This window comes from Lagenorhynchus albirostris, chromosome 10 (assembly GCF_949774975.1).
Source record: "Lagenorhynchus albirostris chromosome 10, mLagAlb1.1, whole genome shotgun sequence".
NCBI lineage: Eukaryota > Metazoa > Chordata > Mammalia > Artiodactyla > Delphinidae > Lagenorhynchus > Lagenorhynchus albirostris.
This window is the reverse complement of record NC_083104.1, coordinates 66,108,210-66,123,164: the sequence shown is the minus strand read 5'-3', so window position 1 is coordinate 66,123,164 and position 14,955 is coordinate 66,108,210. Positions and strand designations below refer to the sequence as shown.

Below are 14,955 nucleotides of genomic sequence, written 5' to 3'. Positions count from 1 at the left end.
TCATGAAGCCTTCCCAACTCCCCCAGTTCCTATTCCCTGAACCTCTAGCAGTGCTGTCACCTGACACATAACCACAGACTGTCCAGCACTGGGGTATCTCTACACCTCAGGACACCATCTAGTCTCCCCACTGGATGGTAATTTGGACCTGGGTCTGATTTACTGCTCCCCAGTGACCAGCTTGTGTTGGACATGCAGTAAGGACTCTTTAGTGACAAGCCCCTATTACTACCTCTGAGACCGCATCTCCTATGATCCCTTGGCTCACTCTGCTGTGGCCACATAGGTCCCCTCACTGTTCCTCAGACATGCAAGCATGTTTCCACCCCCATGGCCTGTGCACTTGCTAGTCCATCTTTTTGGAACGTCTTTTCCCCAGATACCCAAAGAGCTCACACCCTCAGCTCCTTCAGATCTTTACTCAGAAAGCCTCCCCTGGCCACCCTCTTTAATATCACCTCAGCATCCCCTCTCCCCCCCTTCCCTGCGGGACTTTTCTCCACAGCTTCTAATATGCGATACAATTTATTTATTTGCTTTTAGTCTACCTCCCCTACAAGAGAGGAGACTTGTCTGTTTTATTTATTGATTTTTCCCCCTACACTTTAGTGCCTACAATAATGCCTGATATAAATATCTGATGAATAAATGAACTAAAATGAAAGTAGGAACCATTTTATCATATATAGCTTTATACGCTGCTCAGGGCCAAAGAGAGCCCCAGACACAAGCTAGCCCTCTCAAAACACTTGCTCAAAGCCTATTTCCCCAGGCCACTACTCATGTACCAGGCCCAACTGTGCACTACGGAGCCCTCAGTGCTACTACTGGCATCCACAGGGGCCATCCACAGGGGAGGCAGCTGACTGGGGAAGGTGCCGGCTGGCAAGGCAAAGCAGGAAAGCAGATGAGAAGTAGCGAGAGAAGTCACAGGCGAGGTCACCTGTCTCTTCCCCCTGCTGGGGGGACCTCTCCCCTTCGCTCTCACTACAGCTCCTGCTCCTCGGCCGCTTCCGGGAGTGCTGTTCATCCTCGATGCTGGTGGGAGACGCAGGAGAGCCCACTGCGCCATGGTCCTCGCCGTTCTCCAGGGCCCTGTCTGGGCTCCTCTGTAGTTTAACCCCGTTCTTGGCCTTCTTGAAGAGGACTGATGTGCGACGGCCCACGCCACTGAGTGGGGCACCTGCGGGGGATGTATCGGGGGTCATGAGGGACACTCTATTAATGCCATTGTCACTGAGCAGGCGTTGCAAGGGCTCGCTCCCTAGCTGCAGAGGTGATTTTTCCAAAAGCTCATCTTCTTCCACTTTTCTTGGCTTTGGGAATCGGCTTGGAGGTTTGCTATCATTGATGGGTTTCAGAGTGGGGGGATCCGGAGGGGATTCTTGCTCAGACAAGGAAGGCGCAGGCCCAGTAGGCTCCAGGGTTGGTGGGGGAGGCATTTTGGAGTCATCTGTTAGAGAAAAAGAGAACCTGCTTGAACATTTTAGAAAAAGTCTGCCCCTACAAGCCAGATAATGACACTGATAACTAAGAACCAAGAGCATAGGCTATTAGAAGGTTTGAGACGTGTCTCAGGTCTAAGGTGAAGAGAAGGTAGGACTAAGTTGTGTCTACACTAGTAGTTCTAAACCCTGGCTATGTATTAGTTACTCAGTTTCTTAAAAATTCCAATGCTGAGGTCCCACCCCAGACAAAATGAAACCAAATAGCTAACGATGGATTTTTTTTTAAAGCTTACCAGGTGAGTTTGATGAACTCAGGGTTATAAACCACTGCCCTACACCCAGAAAGCCCAAAGCCCCCTGCTTAATCAATAATTAAGTAAATCTCAGCCTCACAGATTAGGGGTCTACAACTCTCTTTAGACCCAGGTGTTTTCCCATCTGTCAATATATTTTGTTTCATATCACAAGTGAAGCAAGAAGGACAAGCAGAAAGAAGCAGCTTACAGATATGAAAAAATGAAAGCAAGGAAGTTAAATCAGTGGTTCCTGAACTTGTCTATTCAACCTCCACCTTAAAAAATGACAGTTTCGGGGCTTCCCTGGTGGCGCAGTGGTTGAGAGTCCGCCTGTTGATGCAGGGGTTCGTGCCCTGGTCTGGGAAGATCCCACATGCCGCGGAGCGGCTGGGCCCGTGAGCCATGGCCGCTGAGCCTGCGCGTCCAGAGCCTGTGCTCCGCAACAGGAGAGAGAGGCCCGCGTACCACAAAAAAAAAAAAAAGACACTCAAAACAGAGCTCAGATTTCCCTAATCTGAATTTCTGGGAGATGAAGCCTAGAAATTTTTTGAAACCTCTAGAAGCTGCTGCAGCTGGTCCACTGGGCATGACTCTGCACTGCCTTAGCCCAGGAGTGGGGATGGATACGAGTGGCATGCTGACTGCCACATGGGAAGCTGGGAAGGGTCACAATGGACACGAAGCCCTCTAATGATAAACCTGACCTCTCCGCCACATCCCCGCTCTCCCCCAACCTAAAATAAAATGGGCCATTCCCTGCAATTTGGCCCCTTTTCCCCTGGAGATAATTCCCAACCTTCTTGATTGTGTGGATGACAGGCCCTCCTGAGCTACAGGCTCAGATCCAAGGGCTGGTAACAGGGAGACAATTCTGTCCCCAAAGAAGCGGAGAGGATGGAAAGCAACTCAGGTAAGGCACCTGGATCTCTGAGAATCACTTCCCCCAGCTGTCTTTTGCAGTTCTGGGCTTTTCTGCTTGGGGTGGGCCTACTGTAGACTTGGCCAGCTGGGGTCAAAGCCATGAGCCCAGACCATCCTTAGGGTCTTTCTTTCTTTTCTGTTCCCCCACACCACAACCTAACCTGCTCTAAGAGCCTCTCTATATGATGGTATAAGTTGAACTAATATTTAACTGGTATGTGCAATATGGCCATACCAGGTGCAAAATATTGAAATACTTCTTTACAAGTTAGTAAACAGCTACTGGGCCCCAGCATCTGAAACTCCCTGAACCCACTCACAATCCAACAACTAAATATCTGCATCAGAGGCCCTCAGGAGCCCCCTCCAATATAAAAGCCAACATCTACTCTGACGGATGAATTTTGGTCTCTACGTATTGTTAAATATTTTGAGTATCATCCCTGGGTATGCATGAAAGTGTGACCCCTCCCAGGGCTTTTACTTGCCCATGAGGGTCACACCTAGAGTTGGGGAAGGATGTTCCCACTACGGGATTTCAGCTTAACCCTCCCTTACCCTGGCCCGCAGCCCCCGGCCTGCCCGTGACTGTCTCTCACCTCTGTCCCCATCGTCTTCTGGCTCCTCCTGCGGGGCCTGCTCCAGCACAGCCACATCCCCCCGGGGCCCTGCTGGCAGCTCCCCATTGGACACAGTCTTGTTTAGCGATGCCAGCTGCGGTGGTGGCGGCTGTGCCAGCTTCTGCCGAAGGGCATTGATCTCCCGGCGTAGCAGGCGGACACGGCGGGTCCGGGCCCCACTGGACCGCATGGCACTCACCAGGTCCAGTTTTTCCAGCAGCTCCTTCAGCTGCACCTCTGGGGACAAGTGGGCCCGGTTCTCTGGGATGAGGATGTTGTCCACTGCCAGGGAGAAGGGAGGACAGAAGAAGGGGCTGAAGGACCTGACCAGCCCAGGGCAAAGGGAAGGGCAGGGGCCAATTCCTTCGGATGCAAAATATTCTCCTGGAGTGCCTGGGCCAGTGGCTTCCAGCAGCGTCACTGTGGGGCCTTGGCCCTGGCAACACTGCTCCCAGGAGAGCAGCCACAGGGACAAGGTCAGAATCTGGGAAACACCTGCAGGAAGCAGTTCACAGTCACGATTATGGGCTCCGTGGAGCAGGCACGAGGCAGCTTGGCAATCCCCCGGCCTGAGTGACTGTTTGGCTGCTGCCATCGAGAAGCAGAGAGCAGGGGCAGGCAGAGTAGGGAATTACAGAGGCAATTCCATTTTTCTGATGCTCTACCTGCACTCTTCTGAATGAGCCAGACATACATCAGCACTGCGCTCCTGCTGCCCATGCTCCAACGCCACACAGAGGGAGTCCAGGAAAGAAAGACCCTTGGTGAATCTTTAGCTTTCAGACAGCTAGTACCTTATTCCCCTTATCCTACTATTCAAGAAGTGCTCAGGGAATTAACTTTAACCCTCGGAACTATTCCAGCCACAAGCACATGTACCCCAGCCTGTGCCTATCCCCAGCTTTGCTCCTGGAGTCCACCCTATAGCCCCAAGGCCCATCCTGATCCCTGGCTCTCTGGGCTCTATCCCTGCGCCTCCTCCTGGCCCCTCTCCTCCCTGCCCGTCCAGGCTTCTCACCGTCTTCCCAGGAGAAGCGGTAAAAGTCCTCCAATTTGGGTGACTCGGGCAGGTGGGTGCCCCTCTCGGGGTCATAGCCGATGTTCTCTGCCTGCCGCCGGGCGTGCCGCAGGATGGCCCCTCCCAGGTCCCGCAGGCGGACAGCTGCTCGGTGGAAAATTGTGTCTTTAGCATTATACTTCATGCAGTTGGTAACTATAAGGTTAAAGTCCTCCTCAAACTCCTCCAAGGTGCCGTACAGGTGGGACTCCAGCTTCCGCCTCATAGTAGAAAAATCCATTGGCTTGGATATGAATTCCAGGTAATCTGGAACCTAAACATATAAAACCTGTACAATTACAACAACCATTTACTAGCCAAACAGGCGCACCCTTCAGCGGCACTCTTGCCACCCCATTTTCTGGCTTGGCCATGCCAGGCTCACTCACAGCCCCAGGGCTCTGGCCCACCTTGGCCTGCTGAGCCCTCACCGTGGGCAAGTCTACTAGCCTTGCCAGACACCCCCAGGTTTTGTACACCCTGTGGCCCAACCCCTTCCTAGCCTACTCAGACCCTATTTCCATTTCAGGCAGGGCTCACTGCTCAGGAAGTAGCGGGGGAACTTGCCTCACTCAGGTTGACAGGCTCGGCAAAGATGTGTGCGGGATCCTTCTCCTGCAGCAAGTCCAGTGTTGTCCTCAGCAGAACGTTGAACGGCATAAGCTCCAGCTCCATGGCGGCCTGCTGGACCTTGACCTGTGGGGGAGGTGGAGAGAAATCAGGACACCCCCCAAAGAGGCACCGAACTTTTGCTTGATAACTTGACTTTCACCAGTTGTGTAAGACAAATTTTCACAAGATATTAAGCTGACCACTATTTGAGGAGTTACCACTGAACTTTTAGCCTAGAAATAATCATACCAACAGCTGCCACTTTGTGAACATTTCCTATGCATTCAGGCTATATCAAAACTTACAGTAATAATAGTTAATACCTTTATAGTCCTTACTAAGTGTCAAGTAATGTTCAAAATAGGTACAAATGAGGTATTTTACAAAGAGGAAACTGAGGCACGGAAGGACTAAGTAAGTGACTGGCCCAAGGTCACACAGCTAATAAGGGACAGATTGGGATTCACAGTGTGTGCTTTTGACTACTATGCCACACTGCCTTTCTACTTATATTACCTCAGTTAATCATCACAATAACCTCGAAGGAGAAACTGTAATTATCTCCATTTTACAAATATGGAATCTGAGGTTTGAAAAGAGTATGATGAGGAGTTACTAACCCAAGGTCACCTGGCTAGGAAAGAACAGAGACGGACTTATACCTAGGTATGACTTAGTCCAAGAGGCACACTGATGATATAAAATGTCCCTTGGGCCAGGATTCCCACCTAATTGGCCCTTGGACCACCTAGGTCGGCCTAGGGTGACCAAGGCCTCGAGGCTCACCCCCTTGGGTGGCAAGTAGCCTGACATATTTGCAGCAGTGTGCTATACAAATGTTATTTTCCATGTGTGCCCTAATGTAAAAAGGTTGGGAAGCCGTGTATTAGACTACAAGTTCCTGCCTCTTGGCTACATCAAAACAAATGCCTGCCTGCATCCCCTGCCTGCTTCCTTTTCCCTTACATTTCTCTGGACCAGAAATGGGAAGAGAAGCTCAGCTGTGGGGCCAGGCCTGGGACGGCACAGACAGTTTGAATCCATAGACAAGGTCCTGAGATGTCCTCCATGCCCACCTGTGCTAAGTATGGCAAGAGCTGCCCAGTCTCAGTGGTGGAAACTCGGGCTACAGGACCGTGAGAGAAGGGCTTGTGCTGGGGCTGAACAGTGAAGCAGAGTTCGGAGAAAGAGAGAAAGAACATCTTTAACCCAGGCCTCTGAAGCATGAGAGTAACAGCTGCTATTCCTGGACCAGAGAGAACAGTTTTGGCATTCAATTAATAGTTTTTGCTCACTGTCATGTGCAGAGTGCTGCCGTAGACACTTCAGGGAGGCAAAGAGTATCAATAATGATGATGATGATAGCAGCTGACACTTCTATAGCCTTACTATGTGCCAGGCACTGTTCTAAGCTCTTTATATACACTAAGTTATCTAATCCTCACAACCTTATGAGATGGGTTCTATTATTACCCCCATTTTATAGTCAAGGAAACTCGAGGTATAAGGAGATTAAGCAACTTAATGTCATACAAGTAGTAAGTGGCAGAGCCAGGATATAAATGCAGGCTGTCTGAATAAAGATGCAGATGTAGAGAATGGACTTGAGGATGGGGAAGGGGGAAGGGTAAGCTGGGACGAAGTGAGAGAGTGGCATGTACTTCTATACACTACCAAATGGAAAATAGATAGCTAGTGGGAAGCAGCCGCATAGCACAGGGAGATCAGCTCGGTGCTTTTGACCACCTGGAGGGGTGGGATAGGGAGGGTGGGAGGGAGAAGCAAGAGGGAGGGGATATGGGGATATAGGTATATATATAGCTGATTCACTTCATTGTACAGCAGAAACTAACACAACATTGTAAGGCAATTATACTCCAATAAAGATGTTAAAAAAAAAACAAAACACGCAAGCTGCCTGATGCCACAGCTCATATTCCTAATTCCTAGGCTACACTACCTACCTCAACATTCTCCATGCTCAGAGGCTTAGAATCTCTTTGAACAGAGGTTGGAAAATTTAAATGATTCAAGACTATAAGTGTTTAAAGGCCAAGTGAGAAACCCCAGAAGCTCCCAGGTCAAAGGTGATACCCATAAGAATGGCTTGAGAAGCTCTCCAAAACAGAAGGCCAGGCTCCGCCCACCCCCCACCCCCCATATCCTGAATGAGAAACTCCAGGGATGGGCCCAGGCATAGGATATTAAGCTTATGCCTGAGGCCACCAGGAGCTGAACTCCCTAAGTTCGAAGCCATCAGCAGCACCACACCCAACGCAGAGTAGGCAGGTCTTGGAGCCCACAGTGCTGGGCAGGAAGGTAAGAAAGCTGACACCAGGCAGGGGCTCCTGGGTCTCCTGAAGCCACACTGACAGTAGGAGAAAAAGATCTTGAACAAGAGCCCTGGGGGCTCCTCCTCACCTGCTCCCGCTTGAGCTTTTCTCTTTTCCGAATCAGCTCAATCAGCAGCCGTGCCCGCTCCAAGTCGTGCCGGAGCTTCTGCCAGTATTTCAGCTCTTCCTTCACTGCATTTGTCTTCTCGTCCTGCTCCCGCTGCAGGAGGGAAGGGAAAGGATAGAGGAACTGTGAGCCTCCTTCCTGCCCAAAGTCCTCTCCCTGCTCAAGCCTCTGGGGCCTCAGCAGGTAAGAGCCCCATCCCCTTCCTGGACCCATGGTCCCGGAGAGCCCTTCCACCCCCTCTACAACCCTTCCTCCAGTGCTTCCCCAGCCTTATAACAATCTTTCTTCACTATAGCACAATAACCATTGCTGGGGTGAGAGCTGGGACTGCTTCTCCCTACCCCCAGGGACACCAGAGAGCAGCTGTGCATCCTCAGGGCTGGAAAGAATTTCAGAAGGAAACTAATAGACACCTCAGGGTGGAAAGAATTTCACCCTAGAGCTTCGACTTGGCTAGAAAACAAAGCGAAGTTTTTACTATGAGCTTGTGCTTACTGACTTGAACATACTTTAAAACACCACCACCACCACCAAAAACGTGATTCCTGCCCTAAAAGTGGTTACAGTGTAGTTGAGGGAAGAAAGAGGCCCAGGGTTTGATACGCAAGGGCACAGCAGCATAAAGACAACAAAAACTGATTGGATAAACTGAATATAAAATGCTAAGAGGACATAAAATAGAGAAGATCTCAGTGGACTGGGGTTAGGTCAGGGATTCCTGGGGCGAGCAATCTTACTAGGGTTTCACATGTAATGATGCATGTGGATGAAGAAAGCAGTAAGAAAGACCTCTTTTGGAACCGAAGGGACCACAAAGCAGAAGTATGAAGGCAGAATTAGTGATTCTTTGCTTGTTGAGAAAAACGGGCTGGCCAGAGCAGAGAAACTGGAGAACCACAAAAGCCAAGGAAGACCCAGGATCCAGCTGGCAAGAAGCTTCAAATGGCAGGCAAAAAAGCCTGGACGTGGCCTGCCTGGCGAGGGGGAATTTATTCCGGAAAAGGAAATGACAGGATGGAAAATGGTTACGTGTGTAAGACAGTACCAGCTGTAAAGCAAAGAAAGAATTAGAGGCTGGAGACCACCTAGAAAGCTACTACTGAAATTAAAGGGGCATGGATGAGCAGGGTAGCTGTGGAATGGAGATAAAGGGCCATATACTGATAAATCCCCCAAAACAGATCAGGGGATGATTAACTGCAGCTCCTTATGGAGGAAAGAGCCAAAAGTAACTCCAAGGTGGGCAACATCTGAGGTCAGGAGGAAGAAGCTTCCATAACAGTAATGGGGAAATACATTTACGGAGATGAAGGAAGATAATGAATTCAGTTTCCAATATCTGAGTTCAGGAAATAACATCTACAAGGACATCTATAGTTCGTCTGCCCCAGAGGGACTGAGGGCAGAAAAAAGGGAGGGGACAAGACAAGAAACCTGGAGCTACTGCTACACAGTTATTGACAACTATGAGTGTGGACAAGCTCTCCAAGCCAACAGGGAGGCAACAGAGCCCCTGGGAGTGTTACCATTAAGGGGTAAGAATTAGGATCAGCACAGGGTACAGTTAGTGGGGTAGAGGGGATGGGAAATGGTGTCACAGAGAAGCTGTAAGACAAAGTGATCGTGGTGTCAAATGCAGTCCAACAGTCTATAAGGTGAGAATCTGAGGAAAGACTTGCTGGGCTGGAAGGGGTCACTGATGTTCTAGAAGAAGCTACAGGGGAGCAAGCAGACCATTTCAAGGAGAGATTGGATATACACTTCCCCTTCAGGACTTCAGTTACAAAAGGCAAAAGTAAAATCAGACAGAACAGAGGGCACCAGAGTCATGGGAAGGCTTGCCTTGTCTCTGGAGTAATGGTGTGGGAATATTTCAAGGCAGAAGTAATGGAACAAGTGAAGAGGCAGAGAGAACTAAATATGTTTTTTAAAAGTCTCTCAGGAGGCCTCCACCATCTCGGAAAACACTAAACATGCAGCAACTCCAGTTGCTAATGTCTAAAAGATCACCCCAACTGGGCAGGCTGTGTGCTACAACCTAGATGGTTAGTGTATTTTTTATGGAACATTTTTAGGCAGATGGCAGTATAGTGTCTTAAGGAAAGTATGCCTTCCTAACTTATACAACATGGTCACCTGACCCTCACTCAGCCCACTTCTTCCTTTCTACCATATCTAAAGGGTTTTCCCCACGTAGAGGGAAAGCTGGGCTTGCTTTCCACTCTCCCCTAGAATTTGCTCCAAGCCAAGCCTCTCTCATCTAGAAGGGCTGCTGTCTGGTCTGAAGAGCTCTACAGTCCTGGAGGTCACTCCTCGGATGGACCACCTAGAGAGGTGATGGCTAGAGGCAAAGGCCCCGCAGAGGGCTCAGGGAGAGTTGCCCCAACCATCTCTCCTTCGTCACTCTCCACCTCCCTCCACTGCCCTCAAATAACTACTTCACCTACCTGCTCAGCATTCCTTTGGGACTGCAGGTGGGAGTGCAGGCGCCGTATGAGGGGGACACCATTCCGTGCCTGCCGCTTCAACAGCCAGTAGTTGTGAAGCCGCTGCATGAACTGGTTTTTCCTCTGAAAGGAGAGACCACTACAGATCTTGTTCAACCTTGAGTAGAGGCAGAGGGAAGTGAAAGACAGGGTCAGTGGGCAGCCCAAATTACAGCCTCCTATTCAGACCCCCTGGTTCATTTCTGAACCTTATAGAGGAAGACAGAATAAAGTAGCCAAAGCCTCACCTCAGAGAAAGCCTTGAAAAGGACAGCAAAGTTAAGCAGCTCAGATTCAGCATGGGATATTTCACTTGATTTTCCACCTCCTGCCTTGCAGTCCTGATTCTCCAAAAGAACCCTCCCCCAGGAACCCTGACCCTATAGTCCTGGACTCCTGAGACACAGGTCTGTGCCCCAACACCCCCACTCTTCTCTTGATAAAGGCAGCAAAAGAGAACAGGAACTTGCATAAGCTGTGGGCAAAGCGGTCACTGTTTCCTGCCCCCTGTAGTTAAGGGTCCCACCAGACCAGGGAGTAGTCCACAGCCAAGCTGGAAGGAAAATTAGTAGGAATATAGCAGGCTACTGCCTTCTGAACCCAAATACAACCCTTTGGAGTTGTCTGACCTCCGGTTTTTCATTAAAAATCTCAGTAGCCTAAAAATGTCTAATTTTGAACCAAATGAAAAAAAAAATGGATCTAAAGATGTAAGAGGATGGAGAATCTGAAAAGTTAGCTGGCTAGACAAAGAAAGATAAGTACTGTATGATAACGTTTATATGTGGAATCTAAAAAAGACAACAGGGGAATTCCCTGGCGGTCCAGTGGTTAGGACTCGGTGCTTTCACTGCAAGGGCCCAGGTTCAACCCTTGGTCAGGGAACTAAGATCCCACAAGCCGTGTGGCGTGGCCAAAATAAATAAATAAATAAAAAATACAACAAGCTAGTGAATAAAACATAAAAGAAGCAGACTCATAGATATAGAGAACAAACGAGTGGTTACCAGTGTGTGGCAGGGGGGTGGGAGGCAATACAGGGCTCGGGGAGTGGGAGGTACAAACTATTGGGTGTAAGATAGGCTCAAGGATGTATTGTACAACACAGGGAATATAGTCAGTATTTTGTAATAACTGCAAATAGAAAGTAAGCTTTAAAAATTGTATGAAAATTAAAAAAAATTTTTAAAATTTAGCTGGCTAAACTGCGCCAAAAGAGAAGTCTGGAGGTCAGCGTTCAAGCCAAAAACACGTGGCGGGGGAGGAGTGGGAAGGGAATTAATGAGCTCCCACAGTCTCTACCATAATGCCCAAATTTCAACGTGGGTCACATTATTCCCATGTTACAAAAGATGGAAAGGCAGCTTAGGAACATTGTCAAAGTCACTAATGCAGCTAAAAAGATGGTGAAGCTGGGCAGGATTTGAACTCATGATCTCTCTGCTACAACATCTGTGTTCCGAAATTGGTTAAGCAAGGCCTCAGTGCTCCTGTGGCGTTTCCTCTGCTTCTTCTCTTCCTCTTACTCCACTGAAAGGAAGACAATTGTGGCTAAACAAGAAGGTGGAATCTAAGAAGGATGTTCATGTTGGGCTAGATATTGCTCACCCAGGCCTTGTGCCTTTCCATGGTCAGACATTCCTGCCCCAAAGCCAAGCTTACAAAATCAAGACCTAGGCCTTTCCCCAAAGGACAGATCCCCCACCAACACCCATGCCAAGCACACCTGCCCAGATGCAGGCAGCCCCCTCCCTCTACAACATCTTGGCCATGGAGGGTCCCAACGGCATTTGTGCAGGTGGGGAAAAGAATAATAAAATAGCAGTAGCAGCAGCAGCCATCATTTATTGAGCACTTACTATTTGCCAGGCACTGTGCTTTACTTGTATTATCTCATCTATTTCTCCCAACAACCCTGTGAGGTAGTTTCACTTACAAATAAATAAACTAAGGCTGAAAGAAGTTAAGTGACTTGCCAAAGATCACACAGGTAGTTAGTGACAGAAGCAAGATTCAAACACAGGTCTGTCTGGTTCTTAGCCAGCATGCTGTGCTGGCCCCTGCAAGAGACCACCTACAAGAGCAGACCTGACAACCAAAAAGTCTAGCCCCAGGGCATAACCACCCTACAGATGGAGACTAAGCATGGACCTCACCTAAGGGAGGAGGGGAGCCTAGAACAGCTCTGTGACTAGAAGGCCCATTTCCAGTTGACTGAATCTAACTCCAGCCATGGCTCACAAGAGCCTCTCCCTCTGGATCTTGTCAGCTCTTGTGTCTTCCTTCCAGACCAACAAGTCTGGTTGCCTATTTCCCTCATACAACTCACTCCCCACTGCCCTCCAGTACTCCTTTCTCCCTATCCCTTACACCAAGAGAGACAGACAGCAGGAACAGAACCTAGAGGCATCACAAGCCCCAGCTTGTCCAGGGTCTGTCGCTTTACCCCTGGTTCCTTCCAGCCCTTAGAACAGGACTTGGCATATAGTAAGTGCTCAATAAACATCTCATTGAATGAATAATGGAGTGAACAACTTTACCTCCCGTGGCCGCAGTTTCTTCATCTGGGGGTGTGGGAGAAGGTGCAAGGACTATGTTAGATGAATAATCTCCAAGATTCCTTCCTGCTCTAACACTGTAGTCTTTTTAGTGAACATCACCAATGAGATGGCCTCCGCTGGAAAATCTTCCCTGTCTCTTGCTTGTCTGCCAAGCTCCCATCCCTCCAACAGTGCCAGCTATCTCTCTGATGGTTTAAAACAGGCACAATGGTTTCTCTACAGACTCGGTGGGGGCCAAGGCGGCTTAGTTACACAGCAGAGCTGAGTGATCTTCTTTCCGCTAAATCTAAAAGCTTCTCAGGAGACATAACATATCTTCCCCACATGACCACCCCCTTACACAAAGTCCGCATCATTCCCAGGACAGAGCTTTCTGGACAGCAGGTACCTATACTGACCCCTTGAAACAGTGGTTCTCAACTGGAAGTAGTTCTAGCCCCATAAGGTTACTAGAAATATAAGTAGGGAGCATCTGAGGTTGTCACAAAGACCAGGCAATGAGGGAGGGGATGCAAATGGCACTTACAGACAAAGACCAGGGATGCTAAACATCGAGAAATGTACGGGACAGCCTTAATAATGAATTACCTCCTGTCCAAAATGCCACTTGTGCCCTGTTGAAAAATATTACCTTAGACATCCTGTCACCTGGGTTTCTAAGCAACTTAAGTGTCTGTCTCACCTTGAATCAAAGGAAATACATTGCTTTGAAGGGCACAATCAAAACCACAAACCAGTCCAGGTGAGCCCAGGGTCTAAAGGAGAAGTCTAAATTTGAGAGCACAGAAGAGAAGAGGTATTCACCAACCTTGGGGAAAGAAGCCTGGCTCAGAAGCCTGGCTCAGGGCCAACACCAGCCCGAGAAGAAATCATGAGTCCCTAGGGAGCCCTCCTGGGCAGGCTCACCTGTAAGAGGGTATCTGTGGGACAGTGACCATGGGGACAGTGGAGGGTGTGTCTCGGCCCACTTCCTCTGGCTCCTTCTTGATCCTTTGCTTCAAAGTCATCTTGTTCTTCTTGGACACTCCCTTGAGGGGGCCACCTACCCCACCTTGGCCTTCATCTTCCTCCTCCTCTTCTACCTCTTCCTTCTCTTCTTCCTCCCCACAGCCTTCCTTCAGCCCTTCTTCGTCCCCAGCCTCACTGAGACTTCCTGGGGAGTCGCCCTTCCTCCTAGCAGTGGCGGCACCTGGCGGCGAGTGGGCTTCACAGTAGGCGGTCTTGCGCACTGTGAAGATGGTGCCATTAAGGCTGGTCTCACGCATAGGCTCAATCTTCATGAAGAGCCCAGCCCGCTGTGCACACGTCACATGGAAGGCCGTGTAGCAGTTCACCTTATGGCACTGGATGGCTGCACCCAGCCCCTTCTGCTTGCAGATATAGCAGGTTAGTTTCCAGCGGGCAGGTGGGATGTTGTCGATGCCCTCAATAGGCTCCAGGAACACGGTGTTAGCAAAGCAGACTTCAGGGATCCAGATGGCACACACCACGTGGGCCCAGTGCCCATCACTGGTCTGTTTGAAGGCGCCACCCTTGTTGGGGCAGAGGACGCAATCCACAGGCCGGGAGGGAGACTGTAGACAGCAGCGGCATAGCCACTGGCCCTCGGGGATGTAAGGGACACCATAGCACTCCTGGTGTACAGCCAGGTTGCAGATGTCACAGAAGAGAATGACGTTGCTGTTGTGGCATTCGTCATCCAGGCATACACAGCAGAAAGCATCTTCATCAATGAGTGACTGTTGGGCCCCACTGCTTCGACTCTCCAAGTATGACTCCTTCTCAAGCCGATCCACCAGCAGCTCAAAGGTATCTGCCGACACCAAACTGTGCCCATCTACTCGCCGCTTCTCATTTACCATGTCCAGCCAGGCAAGGTCCTCCTCATCCATGTCGTATTCTACTTCTGCATCCAGGTCTTCAGGTGGCTTCTCAATGTAGCGGTAGTAGGCAGCAGGCAGCGGGGGTGCTTCTGGTTGACTGCCTGAGTCCACCATGCGGAAGCTGGGTTGTGGGAGGTGGAAGGAAGTGCCGGATGCATGCTTGGAGCAGGACTCCTTCTTCTTGCCCTTAGATGAGGGTTTTTTGGACTTGACAGGGAACTGAGGCTGCTCACTGTTTTCCTTGTTACTATTGCATTCGGTGATATCCTGGGCAGTCAACTCATCCTCTGTGATGATCTTGAGCGGGTCATAGATGCTAATACGATGCAGACGTCCATCAATGTCCACCTCGACGATCCGTTGGGCCTGGGCATATGTCAGGGTCTCCCGAGTGGGTGAGCACTTCAGACTATAGGGGGATGGGGAGCGCCGGCCCTCGGCATTCTGCCGTGACTTCCGGCGAGGCTTCCTCATGGCACCCGGGAACCAACGAGACAGGCCTAAAGAGGAGGCCAGGAGACTGTGAGCCAGATGTTCAGGCATGCATGCATTCATTTACCCTTCCATCTGATCAAGTGGCCACTGAGCAAACTGGCTATTCCCTCTGTCTG

General features: G+C 49.8%; 1 protein-coding gene across 3 annotated transcripts in view; it reads right to left on the bottom strand.

Moving 5' to 3' along the window:
- BRPF3 (bromodomain and PHD finger containing 3) overlaps nt 1–14,955 on the bottom strand; it is a 37,941-nt gene that overhangs the window by 19,962 nt on the left and 3,024 nt on the right. For all 3 annotated transcript variants that reach the window (XM_060162711.1, XM_060162710.1, XM_060162712.1), the window contains exons 2-8: nt 13,368–14,844; nt 9,862–10,018; nt 7,376–7,507; nt 4,910–5,038; nt 4,304–4,616; nt 3,265–3,567; nt 944–1,453 (exon numbers count right to left, since the gene is read on the bottom strand). In XM_060162711.1, coding sequence (XP_060018694.1) covers nt 944–1,453; nt 3,265–3,567; nt 4,304–4,616; nt 4,910–5,038; nt 7,376–7,507; nt 9,862–10,018; nt 13,368–14,818 — 2,995 coding nt within the window. In that variant the 5' untranslated portion in view covers nt 14,819–14,844. The remainder of the gene's footprint in view (nt 1–943; nt 1,454–3,264; nt 3,568–4,303; nt 4,617–4,909; nt 5,039–7,375; nt 7,508–9,861; nt 10,019–13,367; nt 14,845–14,955) is intronic.